Source organism: Zalophus californianus, chromosome 1 (genome assembly GCF_009762305.2).
Source record: "Zalophus californianus isolate mZalCal1 chromosome 1, mZalCal1.pri.v2, whole genome shotgun sequence".
NCBI classification, from domain to species: Eukaryota; Metazoa; Chordata; class Mammalia; order Carnivora; family Otariidae; genus Zalophus; species Zalophus californianus.
In genome coordinates this window covers 3,737,860-3,765,307 of record NC_045595.1, presented here as the reverse complement: position 1 = coordinate 3,765,307, position 27,448 = coordinate 3,737,860, and the positions used below count along the sequence as shown (strand labels likewise).

General features: G+C 63.7%; 1 protein-coding gene across 12 annotated transcripts in view; it reads right to left on the bottom strand.

Annotated features, from left to right (window-relative positions):
• Positions 1–3,235: 3,235 nt before the first annotated feature.
• Positions 3,236–27,448, bottom strand: part of KDM4B (lysine demethylase 4B) — a 133,967-nt gene continuing 109,754 nt past the window's right edge. For 3 of the 12 annotated variants that reach the window (XM_027584585.2, XM_027584586.2, XM_027584579.2), the window contains exons 10-22: positions 27,085–27,186; positions 26,390–26,589; positions 19,316–19,767; positions 18,942–19,062; positions 16,777–16,955; positions 14,297–14,519; positions 12,580–12,656; positions 12,227–12,282; positions 11,880–11,988; positions 7,441–7,869; positions 6,992–7,111; positions 6,379–6,471; positions 3,236–5,239 (exon numbers count right to left, since the gene is read on the bottom strand). In XM_027584585.2, coding sequence (XP_027440386.1) covers positions 5,063–5,239; positions 6,379–6,471; positions 6,992–7,111; positions 7,441–7,869; positions 11,880–11,988; positions 12,227–12,282; positions 12,580–12,656; positions 14,297–14,519; positions 16,777–16,955; positions 18,942–19,062; positions 19,316–19,767; positions 26,390–26,589; positions 27,085–27,186 — 2,338 coding nt within the window. In that variant the 3' untranslated portion in view covers positions 3,236–5,062. Of the gene's footprint in view, positions 5,240–6,378; positions 6,472–6,991; positions 7,112–7,440; positions 7,870–9,347; positions 9,923–11,879; positions 11,989–12,226; positions 12,283–12,579; positions 12,657–14,296; positions 14,520–16,776; positions 16,956–18,941; positions 19,063–19,315; positions 19,768–26,389; positions 26,590–27,084; positions 27,187–27,448 lie in introns of those variants that run through there. The other 9 variants (XM_027584577.2, XM_027584578.2, XM_027584584.2 and 6 more) reach the window with 8 other exon arrangements.

Sequence of the window (27,448 nt, the reverse complement as noted above, 5' to 3'; positions counted from 1 at the left end):
CAGGAAAGGTCCTCCCCGGGAGCCTCTGGGGGGGGCGGGAGGGGGCCCCGTGACACCAGGATCTCAGACAACTGGGCCCCAGGACTTCGAGAGAATATGTGTTTGCGGTTCTAAGCCACTCAGTTCATGGTCCTTGGTGACCAGGGCCCCAGGAAGCTGATCTGGGGACAACAGAGCCGTGAGTGTCCAGCGGCCCCTCGGAAGGTCCGAGTGCCACAGGAACGACTTCAAACACCCCATTTCCCACGCACGTCTTGGGTTTTGTGTTTCTATAGGAAAGGGGTGCTGGGGCTGGGGGGGGTGAGCGGGAGAGGCCCCTCCTACCTCTCCCCTGCGCAGGCTGCTGGGAGGGCGTCACTGTCCCTGTCGCTTGCTGAGTGGCCAGGATGGAAGCTACACGGAGGGGATGCCAGGCATCTGGGCCCTCACTGTCCCTGGCCTCGCCCCCGCCGCCATGCGTAGTCCCTCGGGCTGCCTGTGGCAGCAAATAATTATTTTCTCCATTAACAGCAAACGCACGAAGTAAATCTCATCCATAAATAATGCTTGCGGGCGGGAGTGGCCCCCAGCGCTCTGAGGCATCCCTCCCCCAGCTTTCTGCGCCGGGCCTCTGGGGCCTTGGGGTCTCTGGGAGGCTGCTCTCCCTGGAGGCTGTGACGCTCTGTCCCCGAGGGGCCTCACCGGGGTGGCGGGCGGCCTGGGAGGTGTGGGGGGAGGCTGGCGACGAGGTTGGGGGCAGAGAGCAGCCACGCAGAGATTCCAGCACCATCATAAAAGCCACGAACTGTGACAGCAGGGGTCCCAGACCGCGGAGGCCAATGGAGGCCCGTCCTTCTTTGCCAAAGGTGGTGACTTGGAGGGTGGGGGGCAGCTTGCAGAGCTTGGGCATGGGCCACAGTTGGGTGCCGAGGCTTAGAGGCCAGAGCCCCCCAGCAGATGGATGATGGATGGGCGGGGGGGGGGGTCTTTGGTCCAAGTCTCTCTCTCCACCATGCTCCTGGAGGGAGCGGGGGGGCTAGGGCACAGGTGGCCTCACTGGGGGCCTTTGAGAGACGGGACGGGTCTGGGCCGGGCGGGCTGCCCCCACGGGGGAGTGATCGCGTAGTAGCCACGGAGGGGGCGTGGCGACCGCAGCCTCCCCGCACACTCTAGGTCTGGCAGCAGCACATTTCAGCAGGACGCCAGATGCTGACTATGTCTGTCTTTGCAGGCGGGCCGGTCTCCGCTGCCACAGCTCCGCTCTGCTCCTGTGGGGCAAAAGCCACCTAGAGGACAACTTAAGTGCACGGCTGTGCACCAGTAAAACTTCATTTACCTGAACCGGTGGAAGAGCAGATTTGGTGGCCGAGCCTGGTCCTAGGACAGTGTACTCACCACACTGTGCACCCTTCCGGAGTCTCTCTGAGGGGCCGTCCCTCGAGGGGTCAGATCCTTCAGACAGCAGCTCCCAGAAGGGTCTCCCGGACATCCTCTCTGACAGCGTACCCCGCGTCTCGGCCTGTTCCGGTCCGTGGGGGCCTGTGTCGTAGCTGTTCCGTGGTTCCCCCGCTTTCCTGAACCCCAAACTCCGAGAAGCAGCAGCTCTTTCCCCGGTCCTCGGGCTTCTTTCGCAGGGCCCGGCACAGGCCCCGGCGCCCAGGGCCCCCGGGGCCCCCATGGGCTCTGCGCAGCTGCACATCGGAGTAGGGGAGGCAGTGGGCCCTCTGTGGCCGTGCCAGGCCACCTGGCTTGGCGGCCCCCTCCCCGGGGCTGAGAACAGAGCGTGGCTGCCAGGCCCCCGGGAGGCTCCCCCGGGGACGATGCTGAGCTGTCCAGTCAGGGCCGCGGAGGGCCCTGTAACAGATGCGGAAACTGAGTCCTGGAGCTGTTGAGAGGATGCTGGAGGCAGGGGCTCCCTGAAGAGGAGGATGTGAGACGTGGGATGCGGGTTGCGGTGGCCGGAAGGTTTTATCAAAGGAAATTGCTGCTCAGGGTACAACCACCTTGCAAGGACACCCATGCTGGGGAGGGAGACCGAGGCCCAGAGACGGGCACCCCCCCCGTCTGGGGTCCCCAGGCCACTGGCTGCTCGCCCCCACTGTCTTGCACCAGCTCCTCAGGGTCCAGTCCCAGGTCCCCGCCTCAAACGTCCAGTAAATACATCACCCGCCCGCTGGTATCTCCTAAAAAGCCCCCCGGACCACCCTCCCCGGTCCCCAGACTGGTGCGTTCAGTCGTGGGTCTTCATGCGGGGTCCGCACTCGGGTCTAAGCTGGTCTCCCCCGCCCCTGGCTGCCCCATCCCAGTTTGCGGCAAAACCGCCTTCCCAGGTGCTCAGCGCAGTTCCCCCTTCACCGCACCCCCCTTCCCCGCCAGCCTCCCCATAGCGGCCACCGGAGGGGGCCCATGAGCGCCCCAAGCAGGTCTGCCCTTCCTGGCCCACAGCCCTTCAGGGCTCCCTCCTCCCTCAAGGGAAAAGCCCAAGTCCTCCCTGGGGTCCCTAAGGCCCTGCACGACCCGTCGCCATCCCCTCCCTGCCCTCCCCTCCTCTCTCTCTCCCTCCCCCACTCTGCTCCAACCACACAGGCCTGGTCCTGCCCCCAGGGCCTTTGCACGGACCATGCTTGCTGACACTCCATCGTCTCCTTCAAGACCCCACTCTGCTCTACCGCACCTGATGAGCCATACTTACTGGCTGCCTCTCCCAGTCCTGTTGGCTGCACGAGAGCAGGGATCAGACCCGCCTCACTGGTGCCACACGCCCAGGACTTGCGGGATGAGTGGCACATCCATGAGGGCAGGGGGCCCCGTCTCACCCCAGGCCTGGGCGACCCCGTGGTCTGGCGTGCTCCTTGGCTCAGACGCCACTGGAACCGGGAGGTCAGGAGAGCAGGGGGAGGGTGGCCACTGGCCCCAGACAAGCAAGGGGTCAAAGAGAGTTGTCTTTCAGAGGGGACCCGCTGCCCCAGCCACCACTGCCCCCAGCCTACCTGTGAGTGGAGCCCGACAGCCTCCAGGGAAGGGTCTGCGGGGACACAAGCCGCGACAGCTGTGGGCTGGGGAAGGAACTGCCTCCATCAGGAGGCCGGGAGCAGGAGCCGAGGGGCCAGGCTGCGTTCCCACCCTGCCCGGCCCTGCGGAGGCCTCCCCTCAGCTCTGTCTGGGAGCAGGCAGCCCGCCCCCCACCCCCCGGCGGGGAGACCACCCTCCCGCCTCCCGGTGCCCACCCAGAAATGAAGACGCTGCCACGACAGTGAACTGTAATTCGCAGTGCTCACGAGCCTTTAATTCATTATGAACCTAGAGGCAGGGGAATTAGGCAAAAATACAGCGCATCCTTAATCTCGGGTGGGAGAAAAATCAGGGTGGGTGGGTTTTTTTTGTTTTTCGTTTTTGTACATAGACGCGGATATACCTTTGTGGGGAGATGGGCGTTTCCCCCTGTTGAGCTGCGGCCTGTCTGCACGTCACCCTCGACCCAGAAAGACCCCCTGGGTCTGGCCCCTACCCCCCTGACCCAGAAGGCCAGCCCGCTTTTTGTTCTCTTTACAATATAAATAGCATTTTCAAACTACATATGAACACAGTGCCGCATCGGGTGGAGCCGCTGCGTGCAGGGGGAAACCCCCACACCCCTGCTGGCTCCCCTCCAGGCCTCCCGCCCCCGCCCTGCTCCAGGGCACCTGCCCCCCCGCCCCCCACCAAGCAAATGAAAGGTTCTCGGCTCATTTACATTCTTTCCGTTCTCCTTATAATAGTTCTTTCTGGCCTGATAGCCATCAGAACCCTCTTTTTTTTAATTTTTAATTTTTTTTTACACAAGCAAAATTATGCTGTCGGGCCCAGGGCAGGACAGCGGGGGGCGGGGGCCCCAAGCCCCTCGCAGGCACGCTCTCACAAATCTGACCCCCAGCTCTCAGGAGGCGGGTCTGGTTCTCTCTTGCTGTCCCCCAGACACACAAATCCATGCTTCCCAAATGGGACACAGGGGTCCAAGGTGGGTGCCCCTGCGCACGTGGCGCACCTGGGTGGCCAGAGCCCGGGGACACAGGCCTCGCCCACACAGGGAAACGGCTGGACGCGGGCCACCCGGGAGGCCTGCGTGGCCCCGCGTCGCCCCTCCCCAGACGGCCACAGGCAGCCAGCCATGCACCCGCCGGGAGGGCCATGGGAGGCCCGGGCGGCGCGGGGGACACTCCGTGGGCACCAAGCCCTTTTGCAGACACTGGAGGCCGCAGCCGTGCAGTGGTTCTCATGAGGGGATAGAAGCAAAAGATGGAGCAAACCAGAAGAGAGACTGTTTATTTTGTGAAGGCGTGCGTGGACCAGAGGGGGGCTCCTGGACCCCCGAAGGGCGCGGCTGACCTCCTCCTGTCGGCGCAGAGAGCCACGGGGCTGGCGCTGGCCAAGGAGACGGTACCAGCCGCCCAGGCCGACGACACACGTCCTGGTCACCCTGCCCGGCCTCCCGGGCACCTCCCTGCCGCTCGCCGAGACCAGCGAGGTTTTAAAACGACAAACAAACAAACAAAAAACGAGATGCTTTTATCTCCCTCGGCATATCTCGGTTCTGAGAAAAAGAACATTTTTGTTTTGTTTTGTTTCATTGTTAAAGCCACAAATCTAGAAAACAACTTTGGGGATTTCTTTTTTTTTTTTCCTGGTCTCTGTTTTCCTTTTTTTCTCGTGTGTGTTTTTTTTAAACAATAGGTATTTATAGAAAGAGCCTCACAAAGGTGATGTATGTACAGGAGTCACAATCTCAAAGGCTGCTCAGGAAGCAGGCAATGCAGTAGCACCTTTTCGAGAAGAAGAGCTGACATGGTTTACGAATCTGAGTCGTGGGGGTGGCGCGAGTCCCCGGCCGGCCCACCCCCCCCCGGGGCCCGCATGGCCCTGCTCCCTGAGTCCGGGCCGCGGGCCGGCGTCCTGCTCGCTCCTGTCGCCGCAGAGCGGGGCGGCCGCGCGGGGAGGTAGCCTCTCGGGGCCGGAGGAGGCGAGGTCAGGATTCACAGCAAGCAAACGCCAGGGCCCGCCGCCGCCTGCCTTGCTGGGCCGAGGGGTCGCCGGGCGGCCGGCTGTCCTAGAAGGGGGCCCCGGGCCGGCACTGCGCCTGCAGGAGGCTCTCCATGAACGCTAGGTAGTCCGGGTTCCGCCCTGAGTCCTCGGGGGCGCGCGGGGTGCCCACCCGCGGGCGCTTGGCGGCCTTCACCTCCTCCCCCGAGAAGGTGTTCTCCTGAGGTGCCCCCGTGCTGAGCGACTGCAGGAGACGACAGCACACAGGTTAGCGTGGCAGCGGGCGGCTGCCGACCCAAGGGCTGCGTCCCCTCAGATTCATTTGTCCAAGCCCTACCCCCGAGGTGCCGGCATCAGAGGTGGGGGGCCCTTGGGAATGGGGTCAGTGCCCTTTAATCACAAGGACCCCACGGAGCTCTCCCTCTCCCTCCAGCCACGAGGGGACACCAGAAGGAGGCGTCCGTGAACCGGAAGCCGCGGTCGCCCGCCATCAACTCTGCCCACACCTTGAGCTCAGAGGTGCAGCCTCCAGAACCGCGAGAAACGCCGTCCATACCGTAAGCAGCCCCGACAGACTGACCGGGGGGGTTCCACCCGGGCACCCGGTGGGGGTACACGCCCACCCCGCTGGGGGCCAAGGGCCCTGCGCCACTGTCCCTCATCCAGTGACCTTCTGAGAGTGACACCGGTCGCCAGGGGTGGCTGCTCAGCGCTCCTGCCTCTGCACGAACCCCGAGTCCTGCGTGTGAGCCTCCCAGCAGGCAGGGCCCGGGGACAGGGGCCACCGGCCCCCGGGACAGCAGGCGGCCCGAGCCCCGTCTGTCCCGCCCGACGGGGGCTAGGGGGAGCACTGCAGCCTGGCTGCGTCTGGCGAGCCCCGTCCTTCCCCGCGGGAACCTCCAGCCTGAGGTCAGCGGTGCGACTCGCACCGGCTCTCACTTTGAGCTCGTTCACCGGCCACCACAGCTGCCTGCACCTCAAAACCTTGCCTTTGGATCAGACACGAAAGAAAGACGACCGCAGAAGGGCTGGGGAAAAAGGCCAGTCACCGTCCCTCAACCTTGGGACTCACTGTTCCCTTTGAAAAGGGTCGAGCTTTGCCAAAGTGTGTCTGTTGGCGCCGCCAACGTCGGAGTTCGGATTTTGTGTTCAGGCAGCCGCCGCGGAGCACGATGGCCGGGGGGCCGGGCTCCCGCGGGTCTGCCTCCTCCTGGCGGGGCTGTCACCGGCCCTGCAACCCGTCCTTCCCGCCACTGACCAGGTTCCCTCCCGGGAAGCAGGACGAAGGGGAGGCCGAGGCCTTTCGGACGGGCCACTTCCCTGAGGACCACAAAGGGCTTCTGGGGGGCAGCCGCCCCCACCTGGCTCTGCCACACCACTTACCAGCCGCGACCGGACCCTCTTGGGGAGTTCCTCGTCCAGGGTGAAGATGTCCCCACGCTTCACCATCAGCTGGGACCCGTCCTCAAACTCCACCTGCAAAGGGATGCAGTTCTCAGGGGTGGTCTCCACCGCCTCCCGCCGAGGGGCACCGCTGTGGGGCGTCCCCACTCAAGGAAGGGCAGCAAGAGGAAAAGGGGTGTAGAGGTACAATACAGAGAGATATGGGTGCCGGCAAACACGAGAGAAAGCAGAACAGCTGAGGATGAGCAGCCGTTGACTTTGGCGGCTGGAATGTGGGTGATTTCCCTCCGAGATTTCAGCCTACTAAGTAATTTCTCTTCCACAGTCATGGAAAGAAACTCACAACCATCCAGGTTAAATAAAACATCCGGGCACTGAACCGTACACTTAAAAATGCTTAGCACAGTAAATTTTACGTTACGTGTATTGTTTCCCACACCCAACTGGGAAGACACCTCTATGAGAAAAACAGCGGACAACTGAGGCCCCTTCCAGCTTAAACGTGTAACAAGCCCTGACCGTTTACGTGGGGCAGACAGGAGCTGTCCAGGGCCCCCCGGCCCCTCCGCCCGAAGGGCAGGCGCCCGCTCACCTGGTAGACATGGCTCGTCACAGAGGAAATGAACCTGGCCTTGTACAGGCTGCCATCCGCCCACCGCAGCTCCACAAACTCCCCCTCGGGCGGGGGTCCGAGCCGGACACAGTCCCTACTCTGCAGGGGAAGAAGGCGGCAGGAGGTGAGGCCCCTGGCGCCCCTGACCTCGGTGGGGCACCAGCGCCTCCCCACGCCATGCCTGGCATGCTCATCCGTGCTACGTGCTGGGTGCTGGCAGGGCGAGGAGGCAGGGAGCATGCTGGGCCTGAACTCTCAAGGTGAGCGTGTGGGCACGGGGCCAGGGCAGGGGGGACACCCGGCTGCAGAATCGTCTAGAACTGACTGCCCTCTGCTCTGTGTCTGCAGAACAGGGCGGTGCCTCCCCTGCAGGTGGCCTTGGGCAACCTCCCGGGGCCACCTCCCCGTGCCCGCCCCGCGCCGCTCACTGTAATGCTCTCCGGGTACAGGTTGTCGCTGTAGGACCCGTCGTCGAAGTTCACTTCGTAGAAGGTCTGCGTGCTGGTGCCGATGACCCGGCACCGGTAGTAGAGGCCGTTGCGGTTCTTGGTGATGACCATCTGGCCCAAGGACACGGCCCTCAGGAACTGGACCTGCGGGCGGCGGGCACGGGGCTGCGTCAGCGCACAGGCGGTGGCGGCAGGGTGGGCGGGGGCGGGCGGGGCACTCACGGTGTGGCCCCCTGACTTGTGCTTGAAGCAGGTGATGGACACAACGTAGGGCCAGTCGTCCGGCTCCATGAGGACCCCGGCGGCGTGGGCGCAAGTCACGTGGAAGGACGTGGAGCAGTGCTCACAGGAGCACTGGATGCAGGCTCCCGACACCTTCTTCATCCGTTTCCGGCAGTACACGCACTTCTGGGGGGACACAGACGAAACAGGGCTGGGAGGTCTCCCCGGAAAGGCCCTCGAGACCTGGGGCTGCAAGGCAGTGGCCCCCGCGGCTGGCATCGGGGGAAGGCACCGGGGGCAAAGCCCGCAGAACTCCGTGTGGCCGGGGGTCCCGACCTTGGTAGAGCGTCCCCCAAACCCAGCCAGCAGCTTCCCCCAGGAGCACTTCTGGATTCTTCTCCACACACCCTCTCTGCAGGGCTGCCTGGGACAGTCACTGAAGAGCCAGCCACGGGAACATCCCCAAGCTGTGAGCAGGAGCGAGGTGCCCACATGCGCTGACCCGGGGACAGGCCCCGAGCCCACGACGCTCAGGGAGGGAACCAGACACAGAAGGCCACACGGGATGTGAGTCCATGTGGGTGACACGTCCACGGACAGGAAGGCGGCTCGTGGGTACCAGGGTCTGGAAGGGGAGGGGATGTGACAGCTGATGGAGGGGCTTCTTTTGGGGGAGATGAAATGTTCTGGAACTAGATCACGGTGATGGTTGCCCAACTCTGGGAATGTACTAAAAACTACTAAAATTAGGAATTCTACCTTCATTTTGAATATAAGGCACTGTGGGGTTGCCTCCTCCACGAGGCTGCTCCCCACCGCCCCCACCCGCGCTGTGGAACAGCCCTACCCCCCCACGTGCCGTCACTCTGAGCATTTACTAAGCGGACCTTTACCGCCCTGTAAACCACGTTCAAAAGCCAGATAAGCAGCGCAGCAAAGGGCGCCACAGGAACGCACCCAACGCCGATCGATGGCAATGAGATCTCATTATTAAACTGTCAATACCTAATCCCCGCCAGCCTGCGGGGACAGGCGTGGACACCACAGGCGGGAGCGGCGTTAACCCTCCAGTACGCGCGGACGGGAAGGCGCAGGGAGGCAGGGAGCAGCCCCGGCGCAGGGAGCGGAAGTCCGGCCACCAAGCCAGTGGGGCGCCGAACAGTCATGCTGCACCCGCTGCAGCTGGGCCGGAGCCGGACCGACCCCATGGTGGAGAGCCAGGGGAACCCGATGGCTACGCCTGACAGCACAGAACATTTCAGCCCGTGCGTGGCGACCCCTCATTCTGAGCTTCCCCATCAGTTAGAATGCGGGCCAGGCCCCCTCCATGCCATCTGTCAGGAGCCCCTGGTGCTGGGTATCTGGGTCTCCCTTGGAGGCTGCAGAAGGCAGGGGGGCAGGGGGGCGGCAGACATTGGTGGAGAGCAGCAGTCTGGGCGAGCCAGGGGCCACGGGTGGGTGTGACGCTGGCCGGGGAGGCTGCCCCCACCTGCAGACACCCTCCCCCCACCACACCCACACACACACCGCCCACACACACACCCCCCCCACACCCACCCACACACACACACACACACACACACCAGGTCCCATATCCTCAGCCTGCCCCTCACGCCCACCCGCCAACCTGCTTGGGCAAATGCCTGCCCTCCCTCCTCGTACTGACTGATGGCCCCTCCACCTTGAAGCTGGGCCAACAAGGGGGCAGAACTGATTCAAAGTGCCTGCCCCCAACCAGCCTTCCCTCTACTGCCCCCACAAACTGATCTTTCCCACTCAGGAGTCCCCACCAGACCTTGAAGTTCTTCTGGGGATCATCCCAGCCCGGTGACAAGGGGTGAGCATGGGCGCCAACCTGGCTAACCTGATAGGTAATCTGGGCTCGGCCACGGTATGGACGGGCCGCCCCTGCTAGCCAGGACACCTGCAGCGCCCAGGGCCAGAGGCCAGGTAGTCATGGGGACAGACGGACAGATGACCAGGAGTGACCATCCCTGAGCCTGTGGCCAGCATGTGGCTCTGGAAGGTGGGCGGGCGGCTGGGCAAGCAGGAGTTAACTGCTGGCTTCCTTGCGAGGCTCCATTAGGCAGTACAAGTGAGCCTCGTGTAGAAGGATTTTTAATTCATCGTTACAAGTGCTGGTAATGAAGAGGCTGCAAGCTGGAAATGTCAGATGATCCATAAAGCGTCTGGGAGGGAGGATCTATCACAGGCACCACGCACCGCGCCGTCACTCCACCTGAATAATGAAGCCTTTTACGCCCGCGTTCCTGGAGGAGTCACCTGCAGGCCACCAGCCTCTTCCTAATCACCTGTCCGCACCGGGCAGGGCTGGCGCCGGCCGCCCCACACCCCCTGGCCAAGGCCCCCCGCCCCTCCCACCCCTCCCACACAGGCTTCCTCCGGCTGGCCACTCAGCCCTGCCAGGGGGCCCCACACCTGTGGGCTCTGAGCACCGCGTCCCCACAGGACTCCCCGAAAGGCCCACTGGCCGAAGCCCTCTCTGCCTCCGGTCCGCCCGCAGCCTGGAGGAACAGCACCCTCGGAATGCCCCGGCCGCCGGGGCATAAACAAGCTGGGAAAAGCAGCCAGATGCTGTCGGGTGCCACGAGACAGCCTGGCAGAGCCCCCCTTTGTTTCCGCGGCAAAGCAGTGGTGAGGTCACGGCGAGGAGGGGCCTGAGAGCAGGAGCGGGTGCTCAGACGGCCCAGCCGGCGCCGGACGGCCGGGCCCAGTTACCACTGGCCACGCAGGAGGCCACGAGCGGCCCACCGTACAGAAGGGAAGGCCGAGATACACGGAGGCCAAGGGAGCTGTCCAAAGTCACGTGGCCGGTCAGCGGCTTGCTCACAGTCACACTCTGCCCACTTGGCCTGCTGCCCCCGAGGCTCCCCCAGGGTGACCATCACTGGTGAGAGGAGGAGGTGGGAGCCCCTCGAGGCCACACTCCACCCAAGGCCTTGCAGAGGGAAGTGCCATGTGCATCCAGAGGGGCCAGCTACAGAATTCCTACAACTCAGCAGCAGCAACCCCAATTTAAAAATTAGCAAAAGACCTAAACAGGTATTTTTCTAAAGAAGGCATACAGATAGGGGGCCAAGAGGCACATGGAAAGATGCTCACCGTCCCTCATCGTCAGGGAAACACAAGCCAGAACCACAACGAGATACCGCCTCACACCAGTCAGAACGGCTAAAATCAACCACACCAAAAACAGCAAATGCTGGCGAGGATGCGGAGACAGGGGAATCCTCCTGCATTGCTGATGGGAATGCAAGCTGGTGCAGCCATTCTGCAAACAGGACGGAGGTGCCTCAGAAAGTTAGAAAAACCACCACCAGGGGCGCCCGGCTGGCTCAGTTGGTAGAACATGCAACTCTTGGTCCCAGGGTTGTGCGTGCAAGCCCTGAGTGGGGTATACAGATTACTTAAAAAAAAAAGAAAAGAAAAGAAAAGAAAAGTTAAAAAATATGGAATGCGATCCAAGAATTCCACGATAGGGTGTTGACCCAAGGAAACGAAAACAGCACCTCAGAGAGGTATGTGCCATCCCGTGTTCATGGCAGCGTTGTCTACAGCGGCCAAGACACAGAAACAGCCACGTGTCCACCAGCGGAGGAACGGATAGACATGTGGCGTGTCCACACGACGGACTACTACTCGGCCACAGAAAGAAGCAAATCCTGCCGTCGGCAACCACACAGCCGGGCCCGGACGATGTTACGCACAGCGAGAGGGACGGGCCCAGAAGGACACGTCCTGCGTGACCCCACTCAAGAGTCAAACTCCGGGATGCAGAGAGCAGGAGGGTGGCTGTAGGGGCGGGGGGGGGGGGGGGGGGGGAGGCAGGTGGTTCAGGGCGTGCAACACTCAGTCACGCACCATGAGCCAGCCGCGTGCTCTGCCGGCCGCATGACGGGGTGCCGCAGTCAGCAACGCTGTCCGGTGCGCCGGAAGGCTTGTCAGAGTGCGGGGCTCACGGTAATTAGACAAGCCCGGGGCAGAGCGAGGGCAGCCTCCCCCACGCGGGAGAGCACGAGCTGCACGCTGCACTCTGTCTTTGCACGGAGACCCCGGAAGCCAGGGACATGCTGTACCTCCGAAAAGAAACTGGTTTGGCCAAACTGAAATCAGTGGCATCCGGCTCCCGGGCAGCCGCCCTGCACCCCCCGGGGGCACGACGCCGGGGCACCTACCAGCTTCCACCGCTGCTCGGGGATGGCGCTGATGTCCACGGGGTGGCGCTCCATCACGTTCAGGAAGCGCACTTCGGGGACGGCGATGGCACAGATCACATGGATCCACCTGGTCGGGGGGCGGGGGGCAGGCTGGGGTCAGGACTCACGGGTGCACCCCACCCCTGGGCCCTGGGGTCATCTCATAGCTGCTGCCTCCGCCCCCCCCCCCACCCCCCGGCAAGCGCCGCCAGCCGGTTGGGGCTTACAGGACCTTAAGGGACGTTCTGGGCCAGCGGCTCCCCCTGGTCCCCCCACATGCCTCGAGGCCTGAGGCCACACACCCAGGAAGAGGCCCCGCCACCCACCTCCGGTCGGTCGTCATCTGCAGGGCTCCTCCCCGGAGGTTGCAGAGACAGCACTCCTGCGGGAACCAGACAACCACAAGGTGAGGGGGTTTCTGCCCTAGGACCTGCTCCGGCCTCCGCCCCGCAGTGCTTACATTTCAAATCAGCGGCCATAGAAGGGACTGGCCGGGGCTGGGGGGCGGGGGGTGCATCAGGCTCCACCCCCTCGCTGCCGAGGTTGAAGAACCGAGACCGGGGAGGGGAGGGGAGGCGAGGCAGCCAGCCCAGGTCACCCGGGGTCCCAGGCCCAGCTCCCCCCCCCCCCCAGGCCTCAAAGGCTTTCAGAGCACCACCCAGCTGCGGGGGTGAGTTACCGCAGTCCAGGCGTGGGCCGTGCACCGGGAACACGTCCAGCCCTCATTGACCAGCTCAGGGCGGATGCCGTAGCAACCTGCAAGACGGGAGGGGGGCAGCTGAGACGAGGCGGCATCTGTTGCCAGGCCGCATGCAGAGCCGATGGGGCCTCCTGGAATTCGGCAGCAGCATTTAGGGCAATTGCTCTCCCCGCTCTCTCCCCCTGAATCCAGGCCACTGCGCGCCCCAGCGGGAACGGTCTGGAAACAGCTCGTTTGGAACACAAGTAGGGGGAAGGAGAGCAGGGCCCCCTGCTGGGGCTGCTCAGCCCGGGCAGCCCTTGCTGTCTCCAGTCTAGTTGAGGAGGCCCTGCCCAGGCTCTGCAGGCCAGGGAGGCTGGCAAGCCAGGAAAGCGACCCTGCAGCTGTGCGCGACTAGACGAGGGCCTTGTGGATGCTGCAGTTCAGATGGCAGAGCTGAGCCAGCTGGGCCCTGTGTTCAGGCAGAATCACTACTTAGGAAACCAGCAATTGGAAGCTCTGGGTGATGGAGGTTTGCTTAGGACCTTGGTCCTGGTTTAGAAATGGGGGGGAGGGCGTGGAGGAGGTGGGCAGAAGGTCAAGAACCCATGCCCTGGAGTCATCATCCAGCAGTACCCTCGGCCGGCTGGGGTACTGTCACCTGGCCAACAGGGGCTCTGCTGGCTGGAGTGGGCAGTGGCCAGTGCCAAAGGGCCCCAGGGGGAACACAGGGAGACAGCAGGGTGGCAGAGAGGTGGTCTTCTGCTGTGTCCCCACAGAGGCCCTGAGGGACAGCAAAGCGTGCGAGAGCCAGAGCCCGGCCCCCTGCTCTGAGCCCTGGGGGGCACTTAGCCAAGCTCCAGGCCTAGTGGGGGGCCTGACTCCTGGAGGAAGAGGGGGCTCCACCTCTCTCTAGTGCCCGGTCTCAAGGAACAATGCTGAGCCTCTGCCCACCCCCCACCCCCCTTTCCCGCCTGTGCAGCCCGACAAGGCCCCGCCAGAGGGTGGGCTCGGCCGGGGCCTGCACTGCTGTCCCCCAGGGGCCTGCCCGCCCAGGAGCACGTCTCACACCTGGGCCCAGCAAGGCAGAGCAAACAGGCTCCTAGCCAGGGGACAAGATGAGCTCTGGGCAGGCCTCTGCAGGGGCTGGATAGAGATCTACAGCTGCCTTCCTCTGCTGGGCAGCCCACGGGGCTAAACAGCTCCAGAAAGCTTCCTTCCCGTCCTGGAGGCTCAAGCTCGCACCTGCTGCCCCTCATGCCTGAGAAAGGGGCAGACAGCCATTTTCTTGTCTCGGGCTAAGTCGGGCCCTCAGGCTTTGGGAGAGGGTGGTCGCCTGTGGCAGAGATACATCAGATCCCCTGGACCACTCTAGAATCTCAGCTTTACCCTCTGACTCCTGTCCCAAAGGGCGCCGTTTAAAAGTGTCCCAGCGCATTCAAATGAAGCGATGGGCACCTTGTTTCTTCCTGCTGCTGCTCAGAGGGGACAACATGCCTCAGTGGCACTGTCAGAATCGGCCAGGGGGAAGGCCACCCCGTGACACCAGGTCCTGTGACAGCCCCCAAACAGCAGCCCAGAGGGAAGGGGCCAGCTGGCTCCACCGGCCCAAGGGTGGCCACCCAGGGAGGGTGAAGCAAGGGGGCCACCACCAGGGGCGGGGCCACAGGGCCTACAGCTGCCCGCCCCCGGCTGCGGGCGCGGACCCAGTACTCACTGGCGTGCACCTGCAGGCAGCACTTGGCACAGGCAATCAGCAGGCTCGTCCCGTCATCCCCGATGTAGGAATTGGCGGGGAGGGGCTCCGTGTTCTCACCGCTGGAGGTGAAGCACATCTCGGGGATCAGCGGCCGTGTCTTCTGGCCACTTTTGGAAGGAGGAGCAGCCGAGGGACCCTCCCCGAGGGAGGCCTGGGGGGCCTCCTTCTCGGTCTGTAGGGACTGCAGGAGGAGGGGGCTGCCTTCAGTGGGGAGTCCCACATGGGGCGGGCGGGACACCTGACGTGGCCAAAGCAGGCCAGGCACCATGGCCGCCCTTGACTCTGCCCTCTACCGCCCCAAATATCCCCTGGGCCTGCTCCTCACTCTCCCCTGCAGTTGCCCCATCCCCCCCCCAGCCCTCAACCCTGACCCAAGAGCCCTCAAGAGATCCTCCTCAAACACAGTCAGACCCTGTCCCGCCCCCACTGAAAACCCTCCCACTTAGGGTCACACTGGCACGGACATGTCCTGCTGCCCTCACGCCCCTCGATCGCTCAGCTCCAACCACACCAGTCTCCTCACTCGGCCTCCAACACCCCAGGAACCAGGCACCATCGCACCCCGGGGCCTTTGCCTGTGCCGTTCCCACTGCCAGGAACGTCCAGATGTCTACTCATGTGTGCTCTAGAGCCCAGCCTGCTCACAGGACCAGGGGCCCCCAGCCCTTCAGCCCTGCTCTGTGTGTTCTTGGGATCCTGACCATGACCGGACACTGTTTTATCTGTGAACCTACCCAGGGTTTTCCCTACCTCTGACATATGTCCCATAAAGGCCATACCCCAGTCCTCGCTGAGCCCCCCAGATCCCCTCACGTGAACAGATCATGATGAAATCGTCCTGCCCATGGCACCCAGGTCCCACACCCTCCAGGCCTGTCTCAGGACACCCACAGAGGCGTGGCAGGAGAACTCTGCACTCCCCTGACCCAGGAGGGAAGGCACCCTGTCCGCCACCTCGGGTTAAGGGACCAGCTGGTTCCCAAACAGGCAGAATGTCCACACGCAACGTTGGCCACCCTCACGGGACAAGTGAGGCCTGGTCCCTGACTCCGAGGGCTCTGACAGCAGAAGCCCACTGGCGCTGTGGGCACATTGAAACTTAGCCACTGGACTCAAGGAGATTTGCATCTCAGGCTGGCGGCCCCAGCACCCTGACTCCCAGCAGCACTAAAAAGGGCGACGCCTGGAGAAGCCGTGTGTTTTGTCCCGTTTGTCTGCAAACATCTGCATGGAGATGGCACGCCAGGCAGAGGAAGCAGCAGTGCCCTTGACACGAGCATGCTGCCCTCGGCTCGGGGCACAGACCTTGGGGCGGCTCAGCTAAGTGGGGCACTAGGCTAGGAGCCTGGAGACTGAGCCCTGTCCTCCAGGGACTCACAGTCCAGGGGCTGATAAACACAGACAGCAGGACAAGAGCAGAGCTGCGGGGGAGAGCCTGGGGGGCGGTGTGCCTGGGGACAGCAGGTCCAGGAAGGCTTCATGGAAGAGGAGGCAGCTCAGCAGACTCAAAGAATGAACAGAAATCTGTCTGGTAGGGCAGGGGGCTGGGTAGGTGGGTGGTTGGGACCCTGGGGGTGAGCAGGGAGCACTCTGTCACTGTGTGCCTGGTCGGGGGCAGATACCATGGCAGAGGAAGGCTTCGGGGGCAAACTGGGAGTCCGGGGCCCATGGTGAGCCTGGTGGAGTTTCCAGCCAGGGAGCACATGACCGGCGTGGCCTCCGAACATGCGCCCGGGCCTCAGTGAGGAACCAACAGGAAGGGCTCCTGCCAGGGCAGGTGAGGGAGAAAAGAGCTAGAAGGCAGGTCAGGGTGGGGTGAGGGGGCGACAGGGTTAAGCAGGCAGGATCTGGTGGCTGACAGCGCGAGACAGAGGCCAGGGAGAGGCCAGGTCCCGAACCTGGGAAACGGGGGGCAGAGCGGGACTCAGCTCGGAACAGGTGCCTGGCTCGGCAGAGGCCACCTGGGGGCTCCTCACGGGGTCCGTCCCACTGGGTGAGGCAGGGCGCTTGCCCTGGACCCAGTCCACCCCTCGGCTCGACCCATCATGGCCCAGCCCCACGCCCCTCCTGGCTGCCTCAGGTCCCTCCCTGACACGAGATGGCCCTGTTTTCAGGCCCAGAATAAGTCCGTCTGCGGTAAAACTCAGACACCAAGCTCTCTCTGCTTCTCCCTACAGCCCTTCCAAGGGAGCCTTCGGCTTCACGTGCCCCCAGATGCCCAGGGCTTCCCCCGCAGCCGTTGCCCTGCGGCTATCCGGCGCCCCCCAGGCCTCCCGTCAGGCCAAGCTCGGCACTGACCCCCACGGTGGCTCCTCCAGCAAACGGCTTCTTGGTCTCCACCCCCCTCCCCGGGGCTCCGTCAAGGGGGGGGGCGAACAGGTGCCCCAGCGCAGACCGACGCCGCCCCCCCCCGCCCCCACGGCCGGCCCGGCGCTCACCTGGCTGTAAGGGTAGAATAGGGTGCAGATGGCGCAGTAGGGCTCGGTCAGGGCAGCCGCCGCATTGAACTTCCTCTCGGCCTGGAAGCTGGCAGCCTTGTTCTTCCACTGCAGGGAGAGCAAAGACCTCAAGGCCTCGGGGTCACTCATGTCCTCCTCCCCGGAGAAAGGGAAGGCTTCTAGAGGAAAACAGGAGGGCGGGAGGGGACGGAGAGAAACCTCGGCATGGCTGCAGGCCCAGAGGAACCTTCCTTCCTGCCCACCCCACCCCTGCGGGCCCGTTACTGCTGCGAGCACCGGTGGTGACAGGTCCCCGAGCGCAACAGAGCCCAGAGAGGACGACGGCTGGAAGTGGAGCAGTGTCACTCCAACACCCTCGGGGACTTAGTGTCACGGCCACAAACGGACGTGCCCCCACCTCGCCTGTCACCTGCTGCGGCTGGCCTCTGCTGGCCTTACGTACCAGCCAGCCACACCCCAGCCCCCTCAAGTCCCACTGCTGTGTTTCCTGAGGACACGGGGCTGAGCTTCAGGGCCTTGCAGGAGGCTACCCCGAGAAGCGGGGTTCTCGTTCCTGAGGCCCCAACCCTCACAGCCGCTGGGCCAGCAAGGCACGGTGGGAAGAGAAAGCAGACAGGAGCCTGGAGTCCTGGGCGTGGGACCTGGGACTCCCGAGAGGGAGGAGGAGGTCAGCGCAGACCCCCGGGGCTGGGCCTGACTCAAGGGCCAAGACTGCTCTGCCTGAGGAGGCCCCACGCAGGCTCAGGCCCCCTGCAGGTGACAAGCGCTGTGGGCCTGCCTTCTGTCACCAAAGATCCCAGGACACGTGCTGGGCTCTGGGCCCTCGGTGGTCTCACAGCAAACAACCGCGGCTTCACCCAAGGGGCCCGCGGAGTGGGGGTGGGGGAGGCCTCAGAGGCCCCTTCTGGAAATGACGCCTTTAGCTGCCTGCAGGGCTCTGGCTGCATCTGGCCCTCCAGTGAGCTCCCCCTGCTCTTGGGGGCTCTGGCCTTGCGATCGAAGGCGCCTCCAGAACCCCTCCTCGCCCTAGCCCTCAAATCCAATTTGGAACGAAAGGAGCTATCCGGATGCTTTGCAAACTCCACAGGCATCTTATGCAAAAGGCTGATGCTGCCTTAGCAGGATTTCTGCAAGAGCCCGCGCCTCCGGCTCTCAGCGGCATCCCGGCCCCAGCTCCACATCACGTTTGTTCCACCCTCCCCACGGCCACCAAGGGCCACCAGGAAGAGCCCAGCCAAGCGGGTGGCCGGGCCACAGGTCAGGTCACGAGGCCCGGGTAGCAGCTGCGGCGCTGCTCCCGCATATGGGCACCAGGGTCGCAGAGCCAGGACACGTCCGCGGGGTAGTCCTCAGGCCTGCCCAGCCCTGCGAGCCTCTAGCTCTGAGTCACTTCTCAAACCCCAATGCGGGGGTGCGGCCGGCACATGGGGCACAGGCATGCCCTTCGGCTCACTCACTCGCTGGCCCGCTCTGTAAACGTTCTGGAAGCCCACTCTGCACCCGGCATCCCAGCAGATCCCGAGCCCGTGAGAGGAGGCGGCACAGTCCTCACCTGCCTGGGCGCCAGCTAGGGATGTGGACGCACAGGGGCCATGGGAGCGGGACGTGGAGGCAGTCAGCCCAGGCCTGGGGGAGGGGGCTCCCGGCAGGGACAGAAGAGGTTCTCGCAGAGCACGAGAGCTGGTGCGTGGCAGGTACCACAGGCACAAACAGCCCCCTGGGCAATAACCCAGCCTCGGCATTCCCGGCACCTGCCATGGGCTCGGCACCACACGGCGCGCCTTCTAGGCACTGGCTCCATGCATCTTCCCAGCAGGACGCCTCACAGGAGTGGCAGCCCCCATTTTCCAGATAGGGAAACTGAGGCACACAAAGGTGAATGGCACCCGTGGTCTTAGGCTGTGGTTTGAGCCCCCGTGACCTGCAGCCTGCCCCTCACAGGCCACGGTGTACGTTTTAGGCCCCGGGACCAGCTTTGGCAAAGCAAGCACCCCAAGGTGGGAAGTGGAGCGAATGAGGGTGGGGGCCACGCCTTGGGGTGGCTCTGCGGGGTGGCCAGGGCCTGGCTGAGGGGACCACTGCAGCCTGAGCAGGGGCCCTTGGGGCTGACGCTCCGCGTGGGGGAGGGGGTCTGGGGGCCTCACCCTCGTCACTCGAGGCCTCCTGCTTGACCACGGTCAGCGGGGAGCGGGTGGGCGGCTTGCCCAGGGGGTGACGCCGGCTCTTCTTGATCTCCATCTTCAGTTTGGAGAACGTGGGTGGCGCCTGAAAGCGGAACAGGGAGCGTGGGCAGGGGGCATGTCTTCGGAGGCACAGCAGTGCCTGGTCCCTCGGGGCAAAGTGGATGGCCTGTGTCCCTGGTCGTGGGTGCGAGGGCCCCTGGAAGGGGATGGCCGGGAGCTACTGGGGTTTTCCTGTGATGAGCCATGGGGTCTATTTCAGATGAGCAGGGCCGGGGCGGGAGCACGGGGCAGTGGGACCCCCAGGCCCCAGGGCCCTCCACCGGCAGCTCCCCTACCTGTACCTCGCTGGCTCCGCTCTCCTCCTCAGGACCCGTCAGCTCCATGGGGGCCGCCTGTTCCTTCCAGGTGGGGCCCCTCTGGGCAAAGTGCTCAAAGGCCTGCTGGCAGGACACGCGGCCCTTGTCACACCCCGTGCCGGGCCGCGGCACCACATACAGCATGGGGATGATGGGGCGCGGCTTCACCTCTGGCTCCTCGCCAGGCGCCTCGGGGGGCACAACGTTGAGAGGTGGTGGTGGGGGGTTCCCTTCAGCTGGCGCGGGGCCCGGGGCCAGGACCGGGGGCTCCAGCGGGGGCGGCAGCCTGGGCGCCTCCTCGGCAGGGAACTGGGTGGGTGGGGGCGGTGGCAGCTGGGGCAAGAGGGGGTGGTGGGGGTGCGGAGGGCCACAGCCCTTCTTCTTCCTGTCACTCTTGGCCTTGGCTGGCCGCAACTTGCCCCTCCCGTCTTCTGCGGGCAAAGAGGAAAGACAGGTCAGAGCTGAGCCCAGCAGCCACACACTCTCCTGCGAGCTCCCCTGCCGAGGCAGAAAGTGACCTTCCCTCCACAAAACACATGCTTCCAGCAAGTTCAAACTGCTGGTGGCCGGAAACCAGTCATGCCTGAGCCTTGGGGTGGCCCCTGGTCCCTGTCCTCCTGGTTCTGCCCGGTGCTCCAAGGGTCTTCTGGAATTAGGAGTGAGGAAGCAGCTGGGAGGAGCTGCTTTGTGGTTCTGGGCTCCTGACTGGGGGGCAGGGGCCCGCTCCAAGTGTCCTTCCTGGGGAGGGGGGCAGATGGAAGATGGTATCCGGGTTCTGTAAGTTACCACAGTTCCCGTGTGCAGCCTGTACCGTTTTTAAAAAGTGAAACCTCAACCAGCAAACCATGAGAAGTGGTCGCTTGAGCAGAACACAAGAACCAGATAGGCCTGGAGGACCACCGCGGAGGGCCGATGCTGGGGGACTCCTGACAGGTGACGGGGCAGGGAGGGAGGGAGGCGAGGCATGTCTGCATTGGCATCTTCACTGGGGGCCGGGACATCAGTTAAAAGTGAATGGCGGTATGTTTAGCAGAATCTCAGTCCCCGAAGATGCCCAGGTCCTAGCTCCAGGCCTGTGAATGCGGAGCCTGACATGGCAGCAGAGAACCGTGCAGACGGGGTTAGGGATCTCGGCACGACAGAGGACCCGATGGGCGCAGTGTACTAACTGGGATCCTTACAGCCCAGGATCTCTCCCAGCTGCGGTCAGAGGGAGGTTCACTGCGGCACTGCTGGCTTTGACAATGGAGGAGGGGCCGCGAGCCAAGGATGCGCTGCCCCCAGAAACTGGGAAAGGTGGGAACGCAGTCTCCCCCCAGAGCCTCCGGTCGGGGTCAGCCCTGCCCAGAGCTGGGAGACCCACGTGAGGCCGCTGACCTCCCGGAGTCAGAGCATAAATGTGAGTCTGTGGTCACGGTCACAGCAACCACAGGAACTCCGGAGGTGGTGGCCTTCGTGAGGCCCGCCGTGCTCAGGGCAAGGCATGCACGGCCTCGGGGACCCCTGCCCTCAGGGACAACCAGCCTGGTGGCCTGCTGGGGTGCACAGCCCACAGCACAGTGAGCCCTGGAACCCTCGGGCCCAGTCTGCCGCACTGGAGAATGGGCACACTAGCTCAGGCCCTCGTCTGTACGTCCCAGCTTCCCAGGGGCAAGGAATCACAGAAGGAGTGATGGCAGTGACCATCTGGTCTGCCCAGGGCCAAGGGCTTCCTGGTGAACCCAGGATGAGTTGGTCAGCCTGCCGAGGCTCCGGGCCAGGCCCCTGGCCCTCTCCACCTCTCCCCACTGCTTCCCATCTGCAGGCTGCAGCCCTGCCCTGTCTGCTGGGACAGCCCAGGCTGTACTGTCCTCCTGTCTTCGGCCACCACACACCCTGTGTTTCTCAAGAGGCTCCACCGGTCCTAAGTAGGAGGGGGTGCCTGCCCCAGCCTGGCTCACACCCCAGGTCCTGAACATCACAGGGGCCCATGCCGCTCCGCTTAGAGGGACCCTGACTGCTCCCTAGGACCCCCTCCTGCCTGCACCTTAAAAATAGTAATCTGGCTGAGACGAAACCATTTCTTCCCTATAAATGCTGGGCTTGGATGGCCCCCTGCAAATGGAAGGTAGCCTGTGGAGGTGGGAGAGGTGTGTGCACGTGTGTGTGTGGCAGGGGACGTGGAGGTCGGGAAGAGATGTCGGAGGGAGAGGTGTGGGGGTGCTGGGGGAGAGACAGAGCAGGGAGAGATGTGGGGGAGCCGTCACATGGGGGGTGGAGACATGGTGGCAGAGGGGGGACGTGGAGGGGAGAGTCGGGCCTGGAGGGTGAAATGGGGGCAGGGATGGTGCAGGGCCCCAGGACATCAGGCCCCACAGGCGAGTGGCAAGGCGGGTCGGCGGTTCTACTAATTTACAGAAAGGGCAATGAGGCTGCCCTATTTGTGTAAAAGGCACTTTCCAATAAACAGCTTTGTTCTCTAAGGAAACTTGATACTCCTTCCGCCCTGATAGGGCTGACCTCTCTCGAATGGAAATCAAGCTGAGCTCTCCCCTGCCTAAGGACAGTGGGACCTACTTACTTGTTTACTCTGGAGCAAGAGGCTCTGCTGTCAAAAAGCAACATGCCCGGCCTCTTCCCATGTCCTAGACTCTGGGAAACCACAGGAGGACACACCCAGAGGACCTTTAGGGGACAAGCCAACGGCAGGGAAGGACACCTGGGTGCTCGGGGCTCTGTCCTCGCCGTGGGAACCACCACAGGCCCAGGGTACGGGTCTCACCCTTGGGACCCTGTCAAGCCCCTCACCTGCCTGGGCCTGAGGAAATCTTGAAATGGCGCAGGCGACAGTCACACAGACAGGGCTGAGGGTCCCAGCCAGGGGTCTCTCCAGCACGTGAGCCTCTCCCTCCCCCGAGAATGGCAGGGACCACCCCACACACTCAAGCTGAGGCTCCTCCAGCACTTTTTTTGAGGGGTGGGGTAAATCACAGCCAAGTCCCCACCCCCACCCCAGCCTTAGATGTGAAAGGCCTGCCTGGTTGGGGAGTACACCTCTATGGCCCCAAAGTTCACCAATGGGAGCGCACCAGAGCGCCTGGTAGGTGCAGGCCCCTGAGTTCAGTGTCTGCAGGGATGCTGCTCATGGAAGCAGGCCTAGGGAACCAGCAGGGTGGTGCCCCAAGTTGCTGCCCACTTTAGGGACCCCCCACCCCCGCCTGGGAGACCTGGTTCTGGTCCCCAGAGCCCAGGCCACCCCCACCGACGCCACACTCTTCCCCTGCAGAACCTGAGGCAGGGCACGCCTGTGGCTGAGGCCTGGCTGGACTGTGCTGGGGACGTGTGTCCCGTGTGACCGGACACGCGTCCAAGCATAACGCACAGCCCCTCATACACTCAGGCCCGGCCTCCACCCCTTGCTGGGTGTAGCCGCCCAAACATCCACCACACACGGTCAGGCCACTCCGGACCCCCGCAGCTCCATCACTGTGCACTGCCCCCGAGCCCCGGGGCTGGGCCAAGCTCCTTGAGGCCCTGAGAGGTGACGGCCCAGGGTCTAGAGCCAGTCTGGACCTCAGGGTGGGGTCCCTTGCCACATGCTCGACCTGGGAGGGACAACAGACAGCAGAGTGGTAGAACCAGCGCTCCTGGGTCCTGGCGCTGCCCCCACTTTGAGAAGGGACCGCGGCTGTACCGAGCCACGGGGTGGGGGGAATGAACTCCCGTGAGATGGCTGTGACCCTCCAGGAGGAGGGGGCCCCTGCTGACCCAGCAAACCAGGGCGGACAGGGGCTGCCTTTCTCCCTTCGGCTCCAGACCCCCGAGGTCAGGGGTGGGTGTGGGAGGAGGCTGCTGGCCCAGGTGCCCCAGGGCAAGGGCTCTTCCCGGACAACCCGGCCGCGAAAGCGGGGTGGGGGACCCCAGCAACCAGCCCTGGCCCCTTGCAGCCCTGAGGAGGCTTCCTCCTGGGGACGGTCAGTCCCCGCCCCATCCCATGCAGAGCCCCAGGCACCTCCACGCCTGCCCACCACCTCCCCCAGCGTGCTGCGTGGAAGTAACGGCGTTCACGGTCGTCGCTGTGCAAACCCAAAACAAAATGCCTACTGCTCGTGCACAACACGATCCTCAGCACTTAGAGCTTTTAGGGACATTAAGCAGGTATTAAAAGAAGCCTAGAAAGCACTTTAAAATCTTCCACTCGTTCCCCGGACATGTATTTGCCATCGCCCCTGACTGCGAGCACTCATTTATTCAATGAATTCAGTTAGCTTCCCTCCCACGGCTTGAGGATGGCTCACGGGATGCTTCTGCCTGTGGCACAGGGCTGTGGCCGCCACGGCCGGCAGCCCAGACAGACCGCTTCCTCTCTAAGGAGGCCACACAGCCCCGATCCCCCTTCCTCCAGGCTCTGGCGTGGAGCAGGGACGGCGTGCCTGGAATGGGGGAGTGTGCCGGCCCTGAGCAGACACCGCCCCGCCCTTCCTGGGGTCCATGTGCCCCGAGAAGCTGATGGGGCCCCAGGGTGAGACTGGGGAAGAGGGCAGGGCGGGGTTGCAGATGCTCGGAAGGAGGCGTCTGTTGTGCACGGCCCCTTCCGGGCAGCCTGCAGCTTGAGAGGATTACTCTCGGGGGACATGGAGCCCCCCCCGCTTCCACCTCAGAAAAGGAAAATGGGAGAAGAGCCAGAGGCTCACTGGGAAAGGGGCCTCGACGGGCCAGCTCTCGCTGGGAATCCCGAGACTCGGGGAGACGAGGCCCCTGGCGCCCCCAGGATGGGACTGGGCACGGACAGCCAAGAACCGGTGACAGCCCACGCAGTGGGTGGTGGGCATGGGTGGGAGGCGGTTGTCTTTAAAGAGTCAGTAGATTTGGGTAAAGATCCGGTAAAATTACGTTAGCAGAAGAGAGCCACCATTCCTTCACTAAGCAGGTGGGCGAGCGCGGTCGGCCGGCGCTGGTGCATGTTCTCCGGGCTGTCCCCTGGCCAGCCTCAGGCCAGTCTGCTCAGGAGGGAGCAGAGATGCCACTGGCTGCGAGGTCTCCTTCCGACGCTCCCCAGGAGGGCCCCACTGAAACCCTCATCTCTCCTGACCACCCGACCCGCTCAGCTGAGGAGTCCCCACGCGCTCCCAGCCTGGCCTCAGTGAGCCATTCCTACTCAGGCAAAAAGCCTCGTCAAGCTGGAACCGAATTCCCTACCACCAACCCCCACGGGCGGCTTGTCCCTCAGCCAGCCTGACCCTGTGCCCTGGCATCGGGGAGGATGTCCCTCGTTTGACCCAGCCCACACCGCCCGCCCAGGCCCAGAGGACAGGTCCCTCACTGCTCCAGCCCTCCCCGGCCCCGCCCGCAATGGCCTGCGGAGTCTCCCGACTCCTCAGGCCAGAGCCCCAAATGGGCCACATGGCACGCTCCTCCCTTACTCTCCCTGTGGCTGCATGGCCTCCAGGTTCAGATGCAAACACCTGATGAGACACCAGGCTCTGGACCCCAGAGCCCAGCTCAGAGAAATCATGATTTACCCAACACAGCCCTGGCTCTGGCCACGGGACCCATGTGACGGGATATGTGTTTGGTCACACCCATTTCTTAGGTCCCAGGGCACACACGACGGGGGTGCTGGGCCTAGAGGCCCATTGCTCAGGAACACCCACGTGCCCCGCACCCCTACCAGCAGGGAGCCACCTGGGGCGGCTGGGGTGGGGGTGGGGGGCGGCACTGTGTTTTCTCCACTGATTTCAGCCATGCTTTCTTCCTGTGCTCCCCCAATTCCCGTTGTGAAGTCCTAATCCCGGAACTCGGACTTCCGGCCTCCAGAGCTGTGAGGCCGCGAACTCCTGCTGCGGAAGCCCGCAGTCCAGGGTCTTCATTACGGCCGCCTCCGCGGACCCGAGCACCCCCTACACAGGGCACCGTCCAGCTGGGCGTGTGTTCTGAACTTGAAACAAATGGTGTGTGCCCTGTGACATCCAAGGCTACGTCTGAGAGTCACCATCACCCGCCAGGACAAAGAGAGGTGGCCCCCATCTCTGCCACCTGCACGGCCAAGGGCCCTCGCTCCCGTCCTTCCTGCTTGCCAACGGCCAGTCTCCTGTCTGGTCGGGCAGGCTGGCCTCTGCTGACCCCTCTCCTTTGGACCCCTTGCCCTCCATCTGTACTGGGGTCAGCACCCCAAAACCCGGCTGGGAACCCTGAAGGGGCTGTGTGAACCGGCAGAGCACTGGGAGGAAACCGTGTCTTCCCAGCAGGAAGCTCTCCGACACACGTCGCTGCATTTATATGAAGGCGATTCTTCCTTTACAAAAAGTCTCTAATTTTTCAGTAAAGATCTTTCGTTTTCCGTTGGGTTTATTCCAAGGAACTTTACTTTTTGGTTGCATTTATTACAAGTGGCATCTTCTTAAAAACGCTGTTTGCAGGCAGACCCACAGCTGCTCCCTACCGGGAGCCTTACCACCAGCCCGTGGGCACACTGGGGGTGCCGCGGCCAGTCTGCTGAGCAGCACCTCATCTAGGCCTCAGACTGCGCCCCGGGGCAAAGTCCCCTGGGTGTCACATCACCTCCGTCAGCAGCCACGGGGGCCGTCCCAGCGGAGTACAAGCACAAGGCAGGCAGGGCCGTGCTGGGCTCACTTGTCCCAACAACCAGCCACCAAGACAGAGACTGAGGACCCAGGCGGGACCTTCTGGTGACCTCTGCAAGATGCAGCTGCCAGGATGATCTGCCATCCAGCCCAGTCCGGCCCCCCTCACCCCTGGGGAGCACCTGCTGTGTGCACACAGGGGAGCAGCTGAAGGTGTCAACGAGGACAATGACAAAGCGGCAGCACCACAAACTGTCGGCATGGGGCACCTTTCCAGCTCACACAGTTCACTATGCCAGCACTCCAAAGCCCCGTACGGGGTCAGGGTGCGTTTCTGAGACCCTTCCCCACCACACCTCCACAATGCCAGTCAGCCGGGGGACGAAGCAACTGGATCGGACTCCTAAGAGCAGGGACCCTGTGGCCAGGGTGACCGCTGGCTCCTCCCGGCAGCTGGGGGTCAGGAAGGAGACACCCAGGCCTGACTGACCTTCTGTGGCCTCAGCCTCCCGACCCTGTGGTGGCGCTGGCTGGGGCTCCTCCTCCTCTTCCTCGGCGTCCGCCTCCTGCGAGGCCTCCTCCTTCAGGCCGCCAGGCTCCTCCAGGAGGGTGGCCCCGGTGGCCCCCTCCCCTGGCGACTTGGGGTCTTCTGGCTTGGGCTTCTTAGGCTGGCTCCTTTTCCGGTGGGACCTGGAGAGGCACGGTCATCAGACAGGAGGTCAAATGACTGGGAGAAGTCCCATCTGTGTGCCCCACCACCCAGCCTGCAAAATGGAGCCCCGGACGGCGCCCCAAAGTCACAGGGTCCAGGGCCAGCGCAGCTGGCTCAGGAGTAGGGGGACGTGGAGGGGGGACAGGCCCGGGGGCCACTGGGGCAAAGCGGGTGCTGATGACCAGGAGGTGGGATGATAGGGGGTGCTGGCTCGGGGACAGGGAGGTGGAGGGGGGACAGGCATGGGGGCCATGTGGGGCAGAGCGGGTGCTGATGACCAGGAGGTGGGATGGTGGGGGGGCGCTGGCTTGGGGACAGGGAGGTGGAGGGGGGCTGCGTGGGGCAGAGCGGTGCCAATGGCCGGGAGGTGGGATGGTGGGGGGTGCTGGCTCGGAGCCGCTGTGTAGGGGGACGGAGGCGGGGGGGGGGGGGGCAGGTGGAGATGCCTGTGCACAGGGACAAGGTGGACTTACGGCGGCCCCGGCCTCCTGGTCTGCTCTTTCTTCCTTTCTAGACTGGCCTTTCTGTCCTCCTCAGTCTTTCTCCAGTGTCTGTTTTCTTTCAGACTAATTTGTCTAGAATGTAAACGTCAGGGAGTTTTTCTCTAGCACTTCTGCTGACTCCCCGGACGCCTTGTCTAAGGGCCTGGCCTTGGGCACCTGCCCGAACCCGTGCTCCGTGTCCCTTACTCGCCGGTGGCTGGGGCAGGGCCCAGCCTCGCTCAGGGCTGCGACCATCTGGGGGTGGCCCTCGGCCTTCCGCCCCAAGTGAGAAGTCACCTGAGGCTCAGCCATGGCTGCTCAGGGCAAACCAGAGAGAATCGGTTAAAAAGGAAGG